Genomic DNA, 21,344 nt, shown 5'->3' with positions numbered 1-21,344 from the left:
TGGGTCAAAATCCTGGCATTTCCTTCTTAACAGCATTGTGTGTTTACCTACAGCACATGGACTGCCGTGTTTCAAGAAGGCATTTTTTGAAGCGCAACTAGGAACAAGATATAAATGCTGGCCCAGCCAGCGATGCCCACGTCCTATGAACGAATAAAAAAAAAGACGTGAGGAAACAGTGGGGCGTTTCAAACACAAAACTGGTCAAAATATTTGAGAATTTGAAGCAAAACATGGGAAAATCAACGTCAATTAGGTTTAGCAAGAGATGTGTAAAGATACAAAAAAATCTATCACTATACATATTAAATGCAAGGAAATTAGTATTTGAAATGAGGTTCAACGTTAGACCATATTGATGATATTCTCTGCAACTTCTCCTGGTTATGGTCAGCCCAGCCTTCTTGTTATTGACTGTTCAGGTGCTATCACATGATGATCCAACCCCCTTTCTCTCTCTCTCTCTCTCAACGTACTGACGTGTCTTGGGAAGTTTTCAGTGTGATCCGGGAACTGCTTATACACGCACCGCACTCCTCTTCACAACGAGGTGCCAGTTTCTCCCCTTAAAAAGAAACGAACGTAACGGGGGGGGGAGAAAGCAAGTAAGCTACTTTTTTTCCCCCTCTCCTTACAATATCGAGATGGAAGGAAACGTCTATGGCGCAGCTAAAGCAGGAGGAGCGTTTGACTTAGAGAACTTTCTGAAGCAGCCTCAGACTATCACCCGGGTAGTGAGCTGGGTGAGTTGGACATGCGGGGGTGTGTGTGTGTGTGTGTGTGTCTGTTGTCGGTGCTTGCAGTCTGAGGTGTGGAGTACATTTTTGAAAACTTACCGACTTTTCCCCAACCCCTGCCCCCGGGCTATTTGTCAATTTCGGAAACTACAAAGTCAGGAAAAGGTAGAGGGAATCTGAAGTTTAAAATCCAGCTTTGCAAACTTCCCCATTCGCAGTTCTGGAGGAGAAATGGGGGTGGTGGGTCAGTTAGTTTTGCTTTGCGAAACTGTTTGCTTTACGTTGCAATCTACCTCCGTGTTTCCACCCTCCCCCCAAACTATCTCCAACCACTTCCGCATCGGCTGGTACTGGAGGAGTTGCAAGTCTTAGCTGGCTTTACAATCCGGAAAGTACTAACTATCCTGCTGTGACATTGGAGGGAGGGCTTGCAGAAAAGGGGAAGGGGGTTGGCATCGCTGCAGAGGCACAGGGTCCTTGACATCGGGCAAAAGAAAACACGAGAGCAGGGTTTTTAGAAGAATTTCCCTCCATCGTTATTCCCCTGTTTTACTGCTGAGATGAATTGGGATTTCAGAATGTCTCAGAAACATGGCTGCTGGTGCTCCCACTGGGAGTGATATCGCCCCCTGCACCAGCTCTGTCTCCTTTCACTTCATTTCTTCCTGCTGACACACAGACCTCAATTACATCGTTTCCTTTATCAAGAAAGTTTTCCTTCTAAAGACCTGTTGCTTCATTTATTGCCGAACAGCTAATGTTTACTTGCTGGGTTTTTTTTGGAAAAGGAGAATCTGTGACTCGATTTGGCTATTCCTTTACCAGTATGGTCGGGAGACGTTTGTACCTGTTTAACAGGGGGAATGACATGGCTTCTCTTCACGAGGTTAAAGTTGAAAACGATATTGCTAACGTTTAGAAGGCTGGTTTGTAAATGTTGCCCCTGTCCCTGACATTTTGAGACCTAATTTAATTATCTTTTAAAGGAGTATCTGGTTCAAGTTTAATATAATTTCAGATCTGTCTCAGTCCCTAATTAACCAATTTTTTTCCACTTTCTTCCCTGCTGTTAACAGACTGTTGAACAGAACCCTCCTTTATTAATGTTGATCCCTCCACAATTTCTCTCTGCAAGTATAACACTGAATTCTGTGCTTTGTTCTGCTTCCTGACGCACTTTGTATAGTATGATCTGCCTGTAGATCATGTGAAACACTTGGTACATGTGACAACAAAAATCAGATCTTAACATTGGACAAATACCAAGCAGTGAATGTCATTGTTCAGTAGGATTTCCTTTGGCCTCTGGTTTATGGTAGGTTTGTAGAACATTAATTTGTTTCTTTGGTGCCATGCTATAGTATAGCAGATTTCAAAATTTTGTCAAACAGTGGTTCTGGCTGTAGCTTGTTAGGATTTGCTCAGCTGTATTTCCATTTTATACAGTACAAGCAAAAGTCACAGAGACAACCTGTTGCTGCTGATGCATCTCCATAGCTTTGCACTGACCATCCAGAATCTACCTGCCTGGTTTGAGAATTGAGTTAAATGGTTACCTGTCCTTGCTGCATCTTTGACCAATCAGCATGTTCCCTCATACCGTATTAAACAGATGTCTCCCTCTCTTTTCAAGTCTGTTTCTTGCATCCTGGTTTTGAGTGCAAGATGAAACTCCAACTTTTTTGCCTTTTTTGTTTTAAGTATTGTCTAAATTGTTCTCGTTGTTCTACCTGAACGTGTCACTCCGAACCACCTTGTTACTCTGTAACCAAGCTGGATGTTATCTTTGTCTTTTTTCAGGTATCATGGTTGCTACAAAATGATGATGGATGATTTGTTTCTGATTGACTGATTTTGTTTGTTAATCCCGAACCTAGTCCTGGAGTCTGTTCCCTTATTTAACTAAACTTAAACTCGAATTACTTGGTCAGTTGCAATTTGAGAGATTGGTCACTATTATGCTTAATAATATGGTTACTGATTTACAAGTATAGTGACCAAGGATCATAGCCCTGGAGTGCCTCTAGACACAACTGAACTTTTAATTGCAACATGCTTTCATTTTCAGAAGAGATCTATCTGCAATCATCTTTTGGATGTAGTTTCAGTGGCTTTCTGGAGAGGAACTCTGGAATGTCACACTTGAAGGTGTCAGAAGTTTTAAGGGGGAAATGCACTCCAAAATGAATTGTAATCCCCTGTGAGTATCTCCAGGCTGTGAGCATGATGCGAGTAAAGGTGACATAGGCAGGAGACATCTTTGCGTTTACCCCTTTCAAGAATACACAACGACAGGGGTTTCATCAATAGCCTGTGTGTGCTTGTGATTTGAAGTGCTGGTGTGTACTAGCCAGTGCTTATGTGCTTGTGAGCTCTGAAAGTCACAATTGAAGAGTCATTCACTAGTCACTTCTTCATTGCAGGCAAAGGAAAACTTTTGTGCTTTTGACTATTGAATGCTAGTCAGTAAGCCAGCTCAAGAGGGAACAGGACAAAGAAATGTGAACTAACCTGCAAAGTCAATCATCTCAAATTGATTGCTCAGCTAACAACAGTTCCACTAGTAATTTAGTAAACTAACAAGGAACTGATTGTTATCTTTTAATTTTTTTATCTTTTCTTGGACTTATTTCTCAACACTTTTTTTTTTTCTCCTGTTTTTAGTAACTAATGAATGTGCACTTTTGTTGAGCCTTGTTTAAATTAGTTCCATGGGAATCCTTTTTAAATTAAGCTTGTTGAGACTGAGGGGCAGTGAATAAAGATGGGGACCGTTCAGCTGCCCTCATTTGGGACCTCTGATTTGGGGCATCCCCACCTGGATCTGGTAATTTTTTTTAAAAAATCATCCACACAAAAGGGGGTTGCTGATTTGGTGAGCAATATTGCCCATCCCTAATTGTCTAGAGGGCAGTTAAGAGTAAACCACATAGCTGCAGGTCTGAAATCACACATTGGCCAGACCAGCTAAAGGATAACGGATATCCTTCCCTAAAAGAAATTAGTGAACCAGATGGGTTTTTCCAACAATCGGCAATGGATTTGTGGTCATTAGAGTCTTAATTTCAGATTTTTATTGAATTCAGATTCCACCACCTGCCATGGTGGGATTCAATCCTGGATGCCCAGGACGTTACTTAGGTCCCTGGGCTAACAGTCCAGTGATAGTACTGCTAAACCACTATCTCCCCTTAAATTGGGAACCTTTATCCTGATACTGAAAGGAATCTTTTTAATTCAACTAGGTCTTTCTTCTATTCATGATCTCTGGATGAATAACTGAATAGTCGTTTGAGGAATTGCTGTAAGGTGGCTATGACATTACAGTTATTGTTTTGTAATGAGGAAGTGTATGATGCAGAGTATCTCCGTGTACAGCAACCCTTAAGTTTGAGTCCTTCCACCAGTCCTCCCATTTCTCCCACTCCTAGGAAAATATTATTGACTTGTATACAGGATGCAACCAAGTTGAACTTTTTTTTTAATCGTTAAAGTGTAGCCTATTCAATAGTTAATTCAATAATTGACTTTACTTTGTGATGCTGTACTAAATGGAAACCAAACTCCGTTTGAACTGAAACTAACCTAACTTTTTTGTTATAAAACTTTCCAGTAATAATCCAAAAGAGTAAGACTGTACAAAGAAATCTATTAAGACTTGTTGGGGAAAAATGTTGTTAGAACTGCTTGGACCTCCTGAGAGGTAGTTACATTGGCTTTAAGAACAGGAACATCTTTTTTTCTTGTTATAACCAATTTTACACACTGTCTTGTTGCAATGATAGATCTGTGTCTCGTTAGATATTTTGTTGCTTGTCATGCTGTAAGTTGACTTAAACAGTTGCCGATGTGTCATTTATTGTCGCTTCTATAGACAGTAGCTGCTGTCCGATCGGGCACGATAACTGTCTTTTGTTAATTATGTAAAATGATAACAACAAAGTTCTGAACTGACCCTTTCCTGTTTCTACCCGAATCTCCCAGTCCTTTCATTAGCAAGGATACGGCTGGGTTCTCTGTCTTGATGTAAGTTTTTAGTTTGTGCTGATTATGTCCCTATTAGTGTTTTACATTTCTTTTAACTCCTAGCTTCTCAACCATTGCTCCCTCTGTTCCATTACTGGCTGCTCATTAAACCCTGGTGGTCCTGAGCCTTGGAGCTTCCTACATAGTTCTAGATAGTTTGATTATGTATTTTAAAAGCAACAAACCTTGTCTTTGGCCCTCCAGACTGAATTCTCTAAACGTACTCTGTCCTGATCTTTAGTGTTCCACTCTTTTGATGCTAAGCAATTTGAGATGCATTCCTACATTTGAAGAGCACTTTAGGAGTAATAGGGCCCCTTAAAGATCAACAAGATCATCTACATGTGGAACTCACGAGATGGAGAGATACTAAACTAGTATTTCATATTAGTATTTACATTGGAGAAAGATATGGAGGCTGGGATAGTTAGACATAAATATTGATGTCTTGAAAACAGTCCACATTACAGAAGAGGGAGCTGCTGGGAGTCTTAAAAATGGATAAATCCTGGAACCTGATCAGGTTGTTTTTGGAAGTTAGGAAAGAAATTGCAGGGCCTCTATCAGAGGTATTTATCTACAGCCACAGGTGAGGTGCTGGAGGACTGGAGGGTATATAATGTTGTGCCTTCATTTAAGAAGGACTGCAAGGAGGAGCCTGGGAAGTATAGACTGGTGAGTCTGACATCATTGGTGGGCACCTTTTTAAATTGGAGGTGATTCAGGGAGAATTTATATGCATTTGGAGAGGCAGAGACTGATCTTAGGGATAGCCAGTATGGCTTTGTGCATGTGAAATTGTATCTGAAGCTTGACTTCTTGTTTTGAGGATGTGACCAAGAAGATAGGTGATGACTGAGCAGTGAATGGTGTCTGCATGGACTTTAGTAAAACATTTGACAAGATCCTGCATGTTGGACTGGTGGATAACAAAAGATCAATGGGATTCAAGGAGAGCTTGCCAATTGGGTACAAAATTGTCTTCTCGTTAGAAAACAGGGTAGGGGTGGAAGCTTGTTTTTCGGACTGGAGGCCTGTGACAGTGGTGTTCTGCAGGGATCGGTGCTGGGTCCACTGTTTTGTCATCTATATAAACACCTTGAATGAGAATATAAAAGGCAAAATTGATAGTATAGTGAGCATGAAGGTTATCTAAGATTACAAATAGATCTTGATCAATTGGGCCAATGAGCTGCGGTATGGCAAATGGAGTTTAACTTTGAATAAGTGCAAGGTGTTGCATTTTGGTAAGACGACCAAGGGCAAGACTTGTACAGTTAATGGTAGGGCACTGGGAAGCATTGTCAATTGGAGACTAGGGTTTCAGATACATAATTTTTTGAAAGTTGTGTAACAGGTAGATAGGGTGGTAAAGACAGCATTTAGCATGCTTACCTTCATTTTGAGTATAGGCGTTGGGACATATGGGATGGTGGTGATGCCTCTTAAGGGATATTGTCTACAGATCTGATTTTCCTGCTTTGGATGGATATTATTATATTGGAAAGGGTTCAGCAGAGATTATAAGAATGTTACTGGGAGTGGAGGGCTTAAGTTGTAGGGAAAAGCTGGGATTTCTTTCACCTGGAGAATAAAAGGTTGAGGGGTGACCTTATAGCAGTTCATAAAATCATGAGGGGCATGGATAAGGTGAATAGCAAAAGTATTTTCCCTCAGGTAAGGATGCTCAAGACTAAGGGGCATATTTTTAAGCTGAAAGAGGGAAGAGTCAAGAGGGACTGGAGAGGCCATCTTTTCACACAGAGGGTGATTTGTATGGAGAATGAACTGCCAGAAGAAATGTTGATGATGCAGGAACATTGATAATATTTTAAAAGACATTTGGACTGGTGCATGAACAGGAAAGGTTTAGAGGGATATGGGCCAAATGAAGGCAAATAGGACTAGATTAGTTTGGGAAACCTGGTTGGCAAGGGCCTGTGCTGTGTGACTGATTCCTATGAATGAAAATTTTGTTTTTGTGTGGAGTGGTGGTGATGAGGTTTGAATGTTTCCATTGAAGACTCCAAACCGTGTTTGGTTATAAATTGTGTGTAATAAACTTCAGTAAAAGTAAATGTTATAAATAAGCTCAAATTCAACTTAATTTACACTATATGGCAAGAAACTAAATCTCCTCTTCTTAAGTCCCATTGTTTACAATGAAGAAAGTGTTTACATTTATTCTGAGCCTTTCATGATTTCCACACTTCCAATGCTGTACTCTTGATGTAAGGTCTCTGGTGTGATGCAAGGAGACCTGGTTGTCAATGAGGACACAGCAGGAACAGCTTGGGCTGGTTTGGAATGTTGGTTTGGGAGCTACAGTGCCCAGGTGAGAAGGAAACGTGAGCTTCCATTTGGTCTCTTGTCTAAGAGACTTGCAGGTCAGAAAGTGCTGTGCTGCCTCAATACTGCTCTGGAAACATTAGCCGGGATTACATACTTGCGTCTCTAAATTGAAGCTTGAGCTCGCAACCTTTTGAGCCGGAAGCAAGAGCAATACAACAGAGACAAGGTTTGCGTTTGGCTTCAGGTCACCTGTTCTAATTTGGCCAGCACAACCTGCTTTGCTTTCATTGCTAGCTGTGCCAGCTATATTCCTGATAATGCAGGCACCGACTGCTCAACCTCCCACCCTGTAGAATCCACTCTTTCTGGCAACACATGTGAGCAAGGAGTCGTCAGCCATTCGGCCTCTCCACCGTTTACTAAGATCTGATTATAAACTCCATTCCATATTCTCATCCACCCCCATAACCTTTCACTTCTCGCTTACAATTAACTTCTGCCTTTGTCTTTAAAAATAACCAATTCTCTTTGTAAGAAGTTGGTGGAAGTGGAATCCCAAAGGGGTTCAACCCTTTTGAGAGAGAAGACCAATCTCTAATCTGGTTTAAGTGGGCGATCCCTTATTTTTAAATGATGACCATTTGTTTTAGATTTGTCTGTAAGAGTAAGTATCCTCTCCACCCTCTCCTTTGCCAGTACCCCTCCATCCTGGCTGCCTCTGCACTTTGAAACTGCTGTGAGTACAAGCCCTGCCTGTCCAGCCTATCCTCCTCATGCCTCCCTTTACCAGGTATTACTCTGGTAAATCTTCTGAATTGCTTCAATGTATTTACATCCCTTCTTTAAGGTAACCAGTACTGTACACAGCCTCCTGATGTGGCCTCACCAGTGTCTAGTATAACTTAGTCATAGAGATGTACAGCATGGAAACAGGCCCTTCAGTCCAACCCATCCATGCCGACCAGATATCCCAACCCAATCTAGACCTACCTGCCAGCACCTGACCCATATCCCTCCAAACCCTTCCTATTTATATACCCATTCAGATGCCTTTTTTTTTAATGTTGCAATTGACCCTGCCTTTACCACTTCTCTGGCAGCTCACTCCGTACACTCACCATCCTCTGCATTTTTAAAAAGTTGCCTTTCAGGTCCCTTTTTAAATCTTTCCCCTCTCACCTTCAACCTATGCCCTCTAGTTTTGGACTCCTACCTTCAGGGAAAGACCTTGGCTAGTCATCTTTTTCTGTGCTCCTTTACAGTCACCCTCCCAGCCTCCTATGCTCCAGGGAAAAAGTCATAGTATCTCATTACAATTCAAGCCTTCCAGTTCTGTAACATCCTTGTAAATCTTTTTCTGCACCCTTTCCAGTTTAATAACATCCTTCCTACAGCATGGTGATCAGAATTGTATGCAGTACTCCAAATATAGCTTTAACAATGTCTTGTACAGCTGTAACATGATGTCCCAACTCCTGTACTCAATGCAGTGACTGATGAAGGCAAGTGTGCCAAATACCACCTTCACCACCCTGTCTACTTGTGATGCCATTGTCAAGGAACTGTGTACCTGCACCCCTAGGTCTCTGTTTGACCACATTCTCTAGGGCTCTACAATTAATTGTGCAAGTCCTTCCTTGGTTTATCTTGCCAAAATGCAACACCTCACATTTAGCTGGGTAAAACTCCATCTGTCACTCCTTAGCCCAGTTGCTCGAGATCCCATTGTACTCTAAGATAACCTCCTTAATTGTCCACTACACCACCAATTTTGGTGTCATCTGCAAGTTAAATTGTATAAATGACTAACAATAGTGGTCCTAGCACCGATTCTTGTGGCACACTGCTGGTTACAGGTCTCTAGACTGAACAGCTTTCTACCACCACCATCTGTCTCCTACTGTCAAGCCAATTTTTGTATTCAATTGGCTAGCTCACCTTGGGTCATAATTTCTAAAATATAGTCCTGTGATCCAACCTTACTAACCAGTTTATCATCTGGACTTTAACAAGGCCTTATAGATTTATTAGAAATTCAGTCAAGACTCCAGCCTCGATCTCTGGGAAAATTTATAAATAGTCCATATTCAACGTTATTGGAATGCAAGCATCGTGTGTTTCTTGATGAATAAACAGTCATTGAGAAAGTGTTGCCAGTGCTGTGTAAACAAATACAGGGAGATGTCATGTGGAGTGTCTGGTTATCAAATTCAAACCTAAGTTTGTCAGGGTTGCCAACAATTCAAAGTTGTTTTGGATTCTTCAAGAATTAACGATTAATGCCTAGAGTATAGTTGCAAGTCAACCAGGAGAAACATCACCAGCACTTTATTTACAATTTCTCTTGATCTATAATTCTGTGAGAGATTACAAAAATTTTATATGACTGGATCTTGCAGTTGGTGAGAAATCATGTGATGAAACAGGCAGGGAATAACTCCAGCCAGATTTGGCAGCTTGCTGTTTCAGTGAAAAACAAATTGGATGCAAACATAAAACTAAGACCCATGACCTTTTTGAAACATTGAGCTCTGATTGTTGATCTAACCAAGAGTTTACTTGCTGAGTAATTGCTCAGTGAATAAAGGCTGTAGGTTTAGGGGTTTCGGGTAATGCCATAGATGTGGGGAAAGCTGGTTGATGCTGTTTGAATCATCAGATTCGGTAATGTTGTCTGCCCCAATTATAATGCACAATACTGTCTCAAACTTGAAGCATGCTGATCTTGCGTTATATGAGAACTTTGAAGTCTTATTGTGAACTGTAGTTGATTCTAATAGAATAATATTAATGTTTATTAAATTAAAATATTAGTGCTGTCCAATGATTCAGACTTGTTTCATGTGATTTATAACAACAAGCTATCCATGTCACAGGTTTGGAAAAGATATTTTCCTGCATGAATGTGATATATTCTCAAGTCAGTTTATTTTAAGAAAAACATCATATTCAAGTTATTTTAGCCCAAGTTATGGGGAAGCTGAATAAGCTGCAGCTTTTCCCTCGAGGCTAAGGAGTGACCTTTTTATAGAAGTTTATAAAATCACGAGGGGCATGGATATGATGAATAGCCAAGGTCTTTTTCCCAGGGTGGGGAGACCAAAACTAGAAGGTTTAAGGTGAGCGGGGAAATATTTTTAAAAAGAGACCTAAGGGGCAACATTTTCACGCAGAGAGTGATGCGTATATGGAGTGAGCTGCCAGAGGAAGTGGTGGAGGCTGGTACAATTACAGCATTTAAAAGGATCTGGATGGGTATATGAATAGGAAAGGATTGGAGGGATATGCTGGCAAATGGGACATGTCAGTTTGGGATGTCTAGTCAGAATGGATGAGTTAGACTGAAAGGTCTGTTTCTGTGCTCTGACTCTTCAGTACTGTGTTCTCCCTTTTTTTTATTGTTGTTTAAGTAGAAACCTGTTGGTGACTTAGAATCCAGTTTCCAGCAACCCTGCAGAGATCTTCCTTCACACACTAAATTAAGTAACCACTGCAGCTTGGCTTTCCAATCACGGATATTATCAAGGAGGTGCTGCTGGTCCATTCTCTCCACCTCCCTACTGATGAGCTTTTATCAAGCTGATGGCATTGTGTGACAGTCAGAAGCAACAAAAGACCCATCTTTGGATTTTTCCCAGAAATGACTTTTATTTTATATATTGTGAATTTTATGTAAAAGCAAGTTTACACTTTTAAAAAGTTTAAATGGATTTATTGACTAAGGTGGGTACGCTACACAGCTTAAAAATCTAAAATTCTTGCATAGACCACCTGATCTGAATTAGCAGTTTTGTATTTAAATTCTTTAGGACATCTCCGACTCCTAGTCGTACAGTTGTGCTGCAGGGAGGCTCCTTGTTGATGCTTGATGCATCTTAAGTCAGCAGTTTCTCTTGGCTTATTTATCAATACCCTTCATAAAATTATAAATTTAAATAAGTTATTTGTCAGAGAGCTGCACAGCACATTGAGAATGGGGAGTGTAGTGCTAGTGTGCAAGCCTGCCACAGCTAGTAAACTTTGTACTCAGGAGTGCCCACTGCTGCCCCTGCCCAGATACTGATTTGGGATCCAGTGGAATCTGTGCAAATACAATTTGCTTCAGAATAAAACCTTTTTTTAGAAGCCCTGAAGTTTATCAAGCAGCAAGAGTCCTTGTGAATTCTGTTGTGATTGGTTGTGAGACGTGTCCGTTTTTAGAAAGGGCATTCAGCTTTGTAGCTGCAAGAGTGGAGTGGTCACATTTCCACAAGTATATAGTACTGTGGGTCTTGTATGTTGTTATTAAATTATTTAGGACATCTTGCAGCCATTTTGTCATATGTGCCTTTCTTTTACAGCACAATAATTTTGGATTTTCTTTTTTGCTTTCTTTCAGGTCTTTTCAATAATTGTATTTGGCTGCATCACAAGTGAGGGTTACATAAATTCACATCAATCTTCACAGCTGAAATGTATCTTCAATCAGAATGTGGATGCTTGTCATTATGGTGTAGGAATTGGAGTGATTGCATTTCTCATTTGTATAGTCTTCTTTGCTCTTGATGTCTACTTTCCTCAGATCAGCAATGCTGATCAACGCAAGCACATCGTTATGGCTGACCTTGGAATTTCAGGTAGAAAGTTATTTTTTAATCTAAATTTAAAATTAAAATAAATGCTGCCTGACCTGCTTTGTGACTGATCTCCAGCATCTGCAGTCCTCACTTTCTACCCATCAGGAATCTGTCAAAAGCCTTAAATATTCAAGGACTCTGCCCCAAACTCCATGACAAGGATTCTAAGATACTCAACCCTCAAAGTCCTCCTTATCTCGGTCTTAAATTGACACTCCTTTATTTCTCTCTGGTCCTAGACTCTCCCATGAGGGGAAGTATCCTCTTCCAGCATAAGCCCTTCAAGTCCCTTAAAAATCCTATGTTTCAAAGAGATCACCCCTCATTCTTCTTCACTCCAATGAATAGTCCCAATATGTTCAACCTTTTATTTGTCATGCAATTCTTCATACCAGAGGTCCTCCCGTTAAACGTTTTTTGAACACCTCCATTGAAATAATATCTTTCCTTTTTTGCACTTAGGGGACCAAAGTTGCACACAGTACTCCGGATGTGGTGCTGCTAACACCTTGTACATTTGCAGAATGACTCCCTAACACTTATACTCCACCTCCCTTGAAACAAGGATCAACGTTCCATTAGCTTTCCTGACCACCTGCTTCCCCTAGTGTGCTAGCTTTGTGTTTTGTGCACAAGTATCCCCAAGTCCCTTTTGCATTGCAGCTTTCTGCATCATAGAGTCATAGAGATGTACAGCATAGGAACAGACTCTTTGGTCCAACCTGTTTCATCCCTGGTTGTGCAACTGATTTTGTTCAGGCTGTGGTGCTGTACACGACAGCTTGTATCCTTTGAGAGAAAATCAACAATGCTAGTAAAAAGCAAAATACCGAGGATGCTGGACATCTGAAGTAACCACATGACTGCTAGAGGAACTCTGCAGGTCTGGCAGCATCTATGGAGAGAGTTTGAGTTAACGGCTTTGGGTCTAGTGTGAATCCATTATGCAGCGGTCTTCTGGGTGGTGGTATTTCACAGGCAATCTGACTTTGTTTTATAATTTTTTTTGTTGGTGTAGAAGATTTTTGTTATACTTATTGCTTGACTTAGTTATTTGCTGAAGTGCTGTTCTTCCTCTTTTTTTTCCCCTATGGTGGATTTAATGTTTATGCTGGAATGGTTATGTTGTGATACACTGTCTCTGTGGGCAGCTATTCTACCATTGTCTCCAATGACTAATACTTCCAGCCAAGCTACTGAACCTCTGCAACAAATCTTTGTAAACATCTTCTTACCTATCATCTCTTGACCTTTTTTTTGTTATTTCCAGTTCTTGGTTTGAAGGTTTAATAATTTAAAACTCAAAGGCTGAATGTTTATCCCATTGGCAGAACCTGTTATTTGATTTACTTTTTTCACCTGCTTTTCAAGTCTAAATTAACAAAAAAAAGTTTGAGATGGGTGTTGCTGGCTAAAGGCATTTAATGTCCAGAGGACAGTTGGGAATCAACCATATTACTGTGGGTCAGGAGTCCATAGCAGACCAGTAAGGATAGCAGATTTCCTTATTGTGAACCAGATGCATTTTTACAAAAGATGTGCAGGTTAGGTGGATTGGCCATGCTAAATTGCCCAGTGTCCTGGGATGTGCAGGTTAAGTGGATTAGCCTTGGGAAATGCAGGGTTTCAGGGATGGGGTTGCATCTGGGTGGGATACACTTTGGAATGTTGGTGTGGACTCAATGGGCCGAATGGCCTGCTTCCACAATGTCGGGATTCTGATTCTCAAAGAATCAAGTGTTTTTTTTTTTTTGAATTCAGATTTTTTTAAAAATTTAATTCAGATCTCACTATCTATCACGATGGGATTTGCATCCATGGCTCCAGAACTTTACTAGTCCAGTGACATAACCACAACTTCACCACCATCCCAATATCTGCCATTTGATGTTGTTGACTGGCAGCTCTGAACCTGACCTACTGAATCTGTAAGTAGGAGCTTGATTTTCCCCCAACCACATCCCTCTACCCAAAACAAAAAAAGTGGCCAAGAGTGGCTTGCAAATCCATCACTGCAAAACTGACTCCTAGCCGTACAATTGTGCTGCAGGGAGGTTCCTTGTTGATGCTTGATGCATCTTGAGTCAGCTGTTTCTCATGGCTTATTCGTCAATACCCTTCACAAAATTTATAAATAAAATAAAATAAATTTCAAACATTGCTTCCTGAATGTAAACCTCATGCAGTTTTGTATCAGAGTCTAGGGTGTCCCAAGTCTGACTCTTTGAGCTTTGCTTGACTATGATCTTGAGGAAGTAATGAGGTTAGTTACCAACTAGCTACATGCGGTTTCTTGTTTTCAGTCATCTGCTGCATGACATTGCACGGAAATCAAACCAAATATTAATATCATGATCTGGGTGAGAGCAAAAGACGGTCAGTCCATCTAACCTATACTGTTCTTGGGATTTGGATTTTTTTGAAAAATCTACCTTCCTGCTCATAATCCTCCGCTTGCTGGAAGTGGATTTACCAATTATTTATTTTAAAATATTGTTTATTTCCTTAATTCTGGGTCCTAATGAATAGTCTTAAATCCACTTTCTCTGTATCAGTGAAACACTTTTTGTTTAAAAAGAGATCATACCCTAGCTATCCTCCCCTGCCAATCCTTCAAATTTCTTTTCCATATAAACAGTCTTTCCTATAGCTTATCTCCCTCAGCATCTGAATCAGTCTCATAACACTGACCTTGTTCCAATAAACCTACCATTCCTCCAAGCAATGCTGAACTCTGCTTCAGCACAGCCTCACCAAGACCTGATGCAGCTTCAGCAGCCCCTCCTTAGACTTGCAGGTCACAGCCCCAGCCGTTCCTGCAGTCTGCAAGCACTGATCCTACCTCTAGCCAATCCCACAAAACGCTCCAACCCGTTCCTGCTGTTGCCTCGTGTACATCACCATTTCACACACACACTTTATAGTCTTGCTGCCATCTGCTGCTGTGAATTACACTTGCCTCACCTCTAAAATTCAATAAGGTGTTCTGCAGCAGGTAGCTTTACCACTTGACATAGTCAAACTCCAGACTACCAGCACCTCACCTGTGACTATCAATGATACAAATATCTCCGCAAGGGGCCTGGCAATCACTTCCCTAGCTTGCCACAGAGTTCTATGGTACACCTGATCAGGTCCTGGGGATTTATCCACTTGTATACGTTGCAAGACATCCCTCTGTAATATGGACATTTTTCAAGATGTCACCATCTATTTCCCTACATTCTATATCTTCGATGTCCTTCTCACAGTAAACATTGATGCAAAGTATTTGTTTAGTATCTTCCCCCAGCTCCTGCGGCTCCACACAAAGGCCTTGCTGATCTTTGAGGGGCCCTATTCTCTCCCTAGTTGCTCTTTTGCCCTTAATATATTTGTAAAAACCCTTCGGATTCTCATTAACTCTATTTGCCAAAACTATCTTATGGCCATTTTATTATCCTTCTGATTTCCCTCTTAAGTATACACCTACTGCCATTACTCCTGTAAGAATTCACTTAATCTATCTTGTCTATACCTGACATATGCTTCCTTCTTTTTCTTTACCAAATCCTCAATTTCTTTAGTCATCCAGCATTCCTTATACCTACCAGCCTTTCCTTTCACCCTAACAGGACTATACTGTCTCTGGATTCTCATTATCTCATTTACAACATAGAACATAGAACATAGAACAGTACAGCACAGAACAGGCCCTTCAGCCCACAATGTTGTGCCGACCACTGATCCTCATGTATGCACCCTCAAATTTCTGTGACAATATGCATGTCCAGTAGTCTCTTAAATGTCCCCAATGACCTTGCTTCCACAATTGCTGCTGGCAACACATTCCATGCTCTCTCAATTCTGTGTAAAGAACCCACCTCTGACATCCCCTCTAATCTTTCCTCCAACCAGCTTAAAACTATGACCCCTCGTGTTAGTCATTTCTGCCCTGGGAAATAGTCTTAGAGTCGATAGCCAATCTATGCCTCTCATTATCTTGTATACCTCAATTAGGTCCCCTCTTTTCCTCCTTTTCTCCAATGAAAAAAGTCTGAGCTCAGTCAACCTCTCCTCATAAGGTAAGCCCTCCAGTCCAGGCAGCATCCTGGTAAGCCTCCTCTGAACCCTCTCCAAAGTATCCACATTTTTCCTATAATAGGGCGACCAGAACTGGACACAGTATTCCAAGTGCGGTCTAACCAAAGTTTTATAGAGCTGCAACAAGATCTCATGACGATTAAACTCAATCCCCCTGTTAATGAAAGCCAAAACACCATATGCTTTCTTAACAACCCTGTCCACTTGGGTGGCCATTTTAAGGGATCTGTGTACCTGCACCCCAAGATCCCTCTGTTCCTCCACATCGCCAAGAATCCTATCCTTAATCCTGTACTCAGCTTTCAAATTCGACCTTCCAAAATGCATCACCTCGCATTTATCCAGGTTGAACTCCATCTGCCACCTCTCAGCCCATCTCTGCATCCTGTCAATGTCCTGCTGCAGCCTACAACCGCCCTCTATACTGTCAACGACACCTCCAACCTTTGCGGCATCTCCAAACTTGCTGACCCATCCTTCAATCCCCTCATCCAAGTCATTAATAAAAATTACAAACAATAGAGGTCCAAGGACAGAGCCTTGTGGAATACCACTCACCACAGACTTCCAGGCAGAATATTTTCCTTCTACCACTCGCTGTCTTCTGTTGGCAGCCAATTCTGTATCCAGACAGCTATGTTCCCCTGAATCCCATTCCTCCTGACCTTCTGAATGAGCCTACCATGGGCAACCTTATCAAATGCCTTGCTGAAGTCCATATACACCGCATCCACAGCTCGACCCTCATCAACTTTTCTAGTCACATCCTCAAAGAACTTGATAAGGTTTGTGAGGCATGACCTGCCCCTCTCAAAGCCGTGTTGACTGCATTTAATCAAGCCATGCTCTTCCAGGTGGTCATAAATCCTATGCCTCAGAATCCTTTCTAACACCTTGCAGACGACAGACGTGAGACTCACTGGTCTGTAATTGCCGGGGATTTCCCTATTTCCTTTGCCTCTCTCCAGTCCTCAGGTACGACTCCAGTGGAGAGCGAGGATGAAAAGATCTTCACAAGTGGCGAAGCAATTGCATTTCTCATTTCCCAAAGCAGCCGAGGACAAATCTGGTCCGGGCCTGGCGACTTGTCAATCTTAATGTTTGACAAAATTTTCAGCACATCAGCTTCCTCTATCTCTATCCATTCCAGCATGCACACCTGCTCTTCAAAGGTTTCATTCACTACAAAGTTTGTTTCTTTCATAAAGACAGAAGCAAAAAACTCATTTAGGGCTTCCCCTACCTCCTCAGACTCCACACACAAATTCCCTATGCTATCCCTGATTGGCCCTACTCTTTCTTTGACCATTCTCTTATTCCTCACATAAGTGTAAAATGCCTTTGTGTTCTCTCTAATCCGTTCTGCCAAGCCTTTCCCGTGCCCCCTCCTGGCTCTCCTCAGACCATTTTTGAGCTCCTTCCTCGCCTGCCTGTAATCCTGTAGAGCTGAGCTTGACCCTAGCTACCTCCACCTTACGTAAGCTGCCTTTTTCCTTTTGACGAGAAGCTCCACCGCTCTCGTCATCCAAGGTTCCTTTATCTTACCACTTGCCTGTCTCAGAGGGACATATTTATTCATCACTTGCAACAACTGTTTCTTAAACAGTCTCCACATGTCTATAGTGCCTTTACCATGGAACAATTGCTCCCAATCCATGCTTCCTAACTCATGTCTAATCGCATCATAGTTTCCTCTTCCCTAATTAAATATCCTCCCATTTTGCCTAATCGTCTCCTTCTCCATAGCTATGTAGAATGTGAGGCAGTTGTGGTCACTATCACCAAAATGCTCTCCCACCACAAGATCTAATACCTACCCCGGCTCGTTTCCGAGCTCTAAGTCTAGAATGGCCTCTCCCTTCGTTGGCCTGCTAACGTACTGAGTTAGGAAACCCTCCTGAACACACCTTACAAAAACAGCTCCATTCAAATCTTCTGCTTGAAGGAGGTTCCAATCAATATTGGGAAAGTTAAAGTCACCCATTACAACAACCCTACTACGTCCACACTTTTCCAAAATCTGCTAACCTATGCTTTCTTCTATCTCCCTGCTGCTATTGGGGGGCCTGTAGTAAACCCCTAATGAGGTGACTGCTCCCTTGCTGTTCCTAATTTCCACCCATACTGACTCGGTAGGCAGATCTTCAACAATGGAAGCTTCTGTAGCTGTGACACCCTCTCTGATTATTAGTGCTACACCCCCTCCTCTTTTTTTTTTTCCCCCCTCCCTATTCTTTTTAAATGCTCTAAACCCTGGAACATCCAGCAACCATTCCTGCCCCTGAGAAACCCATGTCTCTGTTATGGCCACAACATCATAGCACCAGGTACTGATTCATGCTCTAAGTTTGTCACTTTTATTCCTGATACTCCTTGCGTTAAAGCAAACACACTTTAACTGATACCTTGGTTCCTTGCCAGGAAATTCCTTCCCACTAGCTGGTCTACCTCTTGCTATTGCCTCATCTGCATCAACTCTCACCTCCTGTATACAGCTCCAGTTCCCAACCCCCGCCATACTAGTTAAACCTACTCGAGCAAACCTTCCACCCAGGACATTGGTCCCCTTCCAGTTCAGATGCAACCTGTCCTTTTTGTACAGGTCCCACCTTCCCCAGAAGGCATCCCAATTATCTACATATCTGAAAACACACCATTCTGCTTTATCACTGTTGGCCACAGAAATGTCTGTCTGTGCCTCTGACTAGAGAGTCCCTATTGCAATTGATCGCTTAGAACCTGATGCACCCCTCATTGCATTAGAGCCAGTCTCGATACCAGAAACTTGGCTGTTCATGCTACAGTCCCCTGAGAATCCATCAACCCCCTACATTTTCTAAAACAGCATGCTTGTTCGAAATCTGGTTAGCCACAGAAGATTCCTGCACTACCTGCCTACCTCTGAGTTGACCCATGTATGTAGCTGTATCTGCATCTTTTTTCCTTCCTATAACTGCCTTCCCTCACACTGTCTTTCCTCTTGTAAATTCCTCATTGCCTCTAACTGTCGCTCTAACTGATCCAGTTGTTCTGATTAGGATTCACAACCAATGGCATTTACTACAGATATAATCCTTAGTAACCCATAAACTCTCCCTAACCTCCCACGTCCGACAAGAAGAGCATTTGATTCTGCTAGGGGCCATTTTTGCTTCTTACAATCTGCAGACCCAGAAATTAGCAGTCTTATTCCTCTACAAAAACTGCTCCAGAGTAACTTAATACTTTATGACTTATGCTTCTTGATTAAACTTAAAAATATATCTCAAAACATAATCAAGAAAGCACCCACTCTACTGCAAACTTTCTGTAAGGCCTCACTTAAAACTGCGCACTTATCTGTTTCTGTGATGAGACCTCTCCCAAGCAGGTCCCTTCAAGATCCATTGTGAATTTTACCGTTTGTTAATTTTCCCAGATGCACGCTAATGTCCAGCGATACATGAATTTAACAGCAAAGGCAGTAACTGTGTGTGTGTGTCCGTGGTGCTGCCTTTATCTGTTCCCCTCCCTTTTAAAAGTGCTGTTGTTTTGGAGAAAAAAGTCAAAGCAAGGTGTGAACCCCTAATTACATTGCATGTATCGGAGTAAGAGGTCTATTGTTGACCATTTGTTCAATTTAAATTTTTTTTTTTTGCACCAATCTCCAGTTGTCTGTTTAATGCCTGCACTGGTGCTGGTTTGTGAGTAGTTGCTAATAAGTTGACCTGCTGGTGCTGTTGTCCTCACAGGCTGCTGGACCTTCCTGTGGTTTATTGGCTTTTGTTTCCTCACCAATCAATGGGTGTCAACAACTATTACCCCAGCTGTAGGTGCGGATAGTGCACGGGCTGCCATCGCCTTTACCTTCTTCTCCATTTTCAGCTGGGTAAGTACTAGAGCTTGTTCTTACTGTGGTTTTCTTCATCTATGCCTTAGGGGCAACTTTTTCACACAGGGTGGCACATGTATGGTATGAGCTGCCAGAGGAAGTGGTGGAGGCTGGCACAATTAGAGCATTTAAAAGGCATCTGCATTGGTATATGAGTAAGAAGGGTTTAGAGGGATACGGGCCAAGTGCTGGCAGGTGGGACTAGATTAAGTTGGGATATCTTGTCAGTATGGACAAGTTGGACTGAAGGGAATGTTTCCACGCTACGTATGACTATTGAAATAGACATGTAGAGACTATTTTAACACAAACGTACCACATCCTTTGGGATTCTTTCCTCCTCCCCAGGATAAGGTTTGTATAAATATTTTTGCAGTTCTTCAGGGGAAGAGAAATGTGGAGATGGGTTCAACTAAGGCATTTGAAGACATTGGATGATTATTTGGTTAAAAAATAGTAATGTGCAAGGGTATGGGGAAGGAGCAGGCAAGTGATGCTGGGTAATGATGAGCCAGTGTAGGCATGATGGGTCAAATAGCCTCATTCTGAGTTGTAAAATTGCTGTCGTTCTGAAGATGATGTAATCAGAATGGGGCTGCTAAAATGTTTAGTTGGATTTTTCAATAGAGAAATAAAACAATTGAATTAAGATAGTCTGTGTTCATTATAATTGTTTGTGGTGTTTTCTTGAAATTGAATGCACACCACTCGTGAGTAGCACGGTGGCACAGTGGTTAGCACTGATGTCTCAGTGCCAGGTTCAATTCCCACCTCGGGCAACTGTCTGTGTCGAGTTTGCACATTCTCCCCGTGACTGCGTGGGTTTCCTCTGGGTGTCCGGTTTCCTCCCATGGTCCAAAAATATGCAGGTTAGGTGAATTGGCCATGCTAAATTGCCCGTAGTGTGGTTGGGTGAAGGGGTAAATGTAGGGGATTGGGTCTGGGTGGGTTGCTTTTTGGAGGGTTGGTGTGGACTTGTTGGGCCGAAGGGCCTGTTTCCTGTAATCTAACACCACTCGGATATTGATATTTTACCAGCTTCCTAAAAGCTAAAAAGGAAACAATTATTTAATTAGGCAGACTTTTCAATTCATCAGTTGCTCATTCAGTGCATCAGGTTAAATAATTACTGCTCGTCCTTTTAAATAATTTTTTTTAAGAGTCTGTTAGAAAAATAATCCATGTTAGGCAAAGTGAGTTTATCTCTGGAGATCAAGCTACTTCCCAAGTCAACTGCTTTGTATTGATTTACAGTAACAGTCTGAATTGCTTGAATACTTCCTGATGCTGCTAATTGAGGTCAAGAGACCCATGTTTGTGTGTGGGTTGGATCGTTAAATGCCTGTGAACTGAAACAATTAGTTTCATCAAACACCAATCCATAAGTTAAACTGTCACATCTACTATGTTGATTCCTTCTCAATCTAAGTTAAGGGTGGCAGCAATACTAAAATTGGCTTAAAGACCAGAAAATTGCCATTTATTTAAGTAGAGAAGAGTTCTGATCAACCTCTCACTACTTTTTGAGAAGCTAAAGAGTAGATCAGGATAATAAAGAATTGCCTTATTTAATTACACAATTGTTTCAAAAAGTTCCTCTTATGCTCTTCAAGGGTCTTGTAAGGTATCCAGGTGGTAGACTAATGAGTAAAGTTAGATCACATGGGGTTCAGTTTGCCAATTGGATACAAAATTCTCTTAATGGTAAGAGACAGGGTG

General features: G+C 41.7%; 1 protein-coding gene across 1 annotated transcript in view; it reads left to right on the top strand.

Moving 5' to 3' along the window:
* Positions 1 to 509: 509 nt before the first annotated feature.
* syngr2b (synaptogyrin 2b) overlaps positions 510 to 21,344 on the top strand; it is a 28,531-nt gene continuing 7,696 nt past the window's right edge. The window contains exons 1-3 of the mRNA XM_088000699.1: positions 510 to 743; positions 11,434 to 11,671; positions 19,486 to 19,622. Of these exons, the coding sequence (XP_087856825.1) occupies positions 645 to 743; positions 11,434 to 11,671; positions 19,486 to 19,622 (474 nt within the window). The 5' untranslated portion in view covers positions 510 to 644. The remainder of the gene's footprint in view (positions 744 to 11,433; positions 11,672 to 19,485; positions 19,623 to 21,344) is intronic.

This window comes from Chiloscyllium plagiosum, unplaced genomic scaffold (genome assembly GCF_037043375.1).
Source record: "Chiloscyllium plagiosum isolate Xiang-an unplaced genomic scaffold, Cpla_swu_hap1 HiC_scaffold_25, whole genome shotgun sequence".
In the NCBI taxonomy this organism is placed as follows: domain Eukaryota; kingdom Metazoa; phylum Chordata; class Chondrichthyes; order Orectolobiformes; family Hemiscylliidae; genus Chiloscyllium; species Chiloscyllium plagiosum.
The sequence above is the reverse complement of the archived record's forward strand: the minus strand, read 5'-3'. Positions and strand labels throughout refer to the sequence as shown.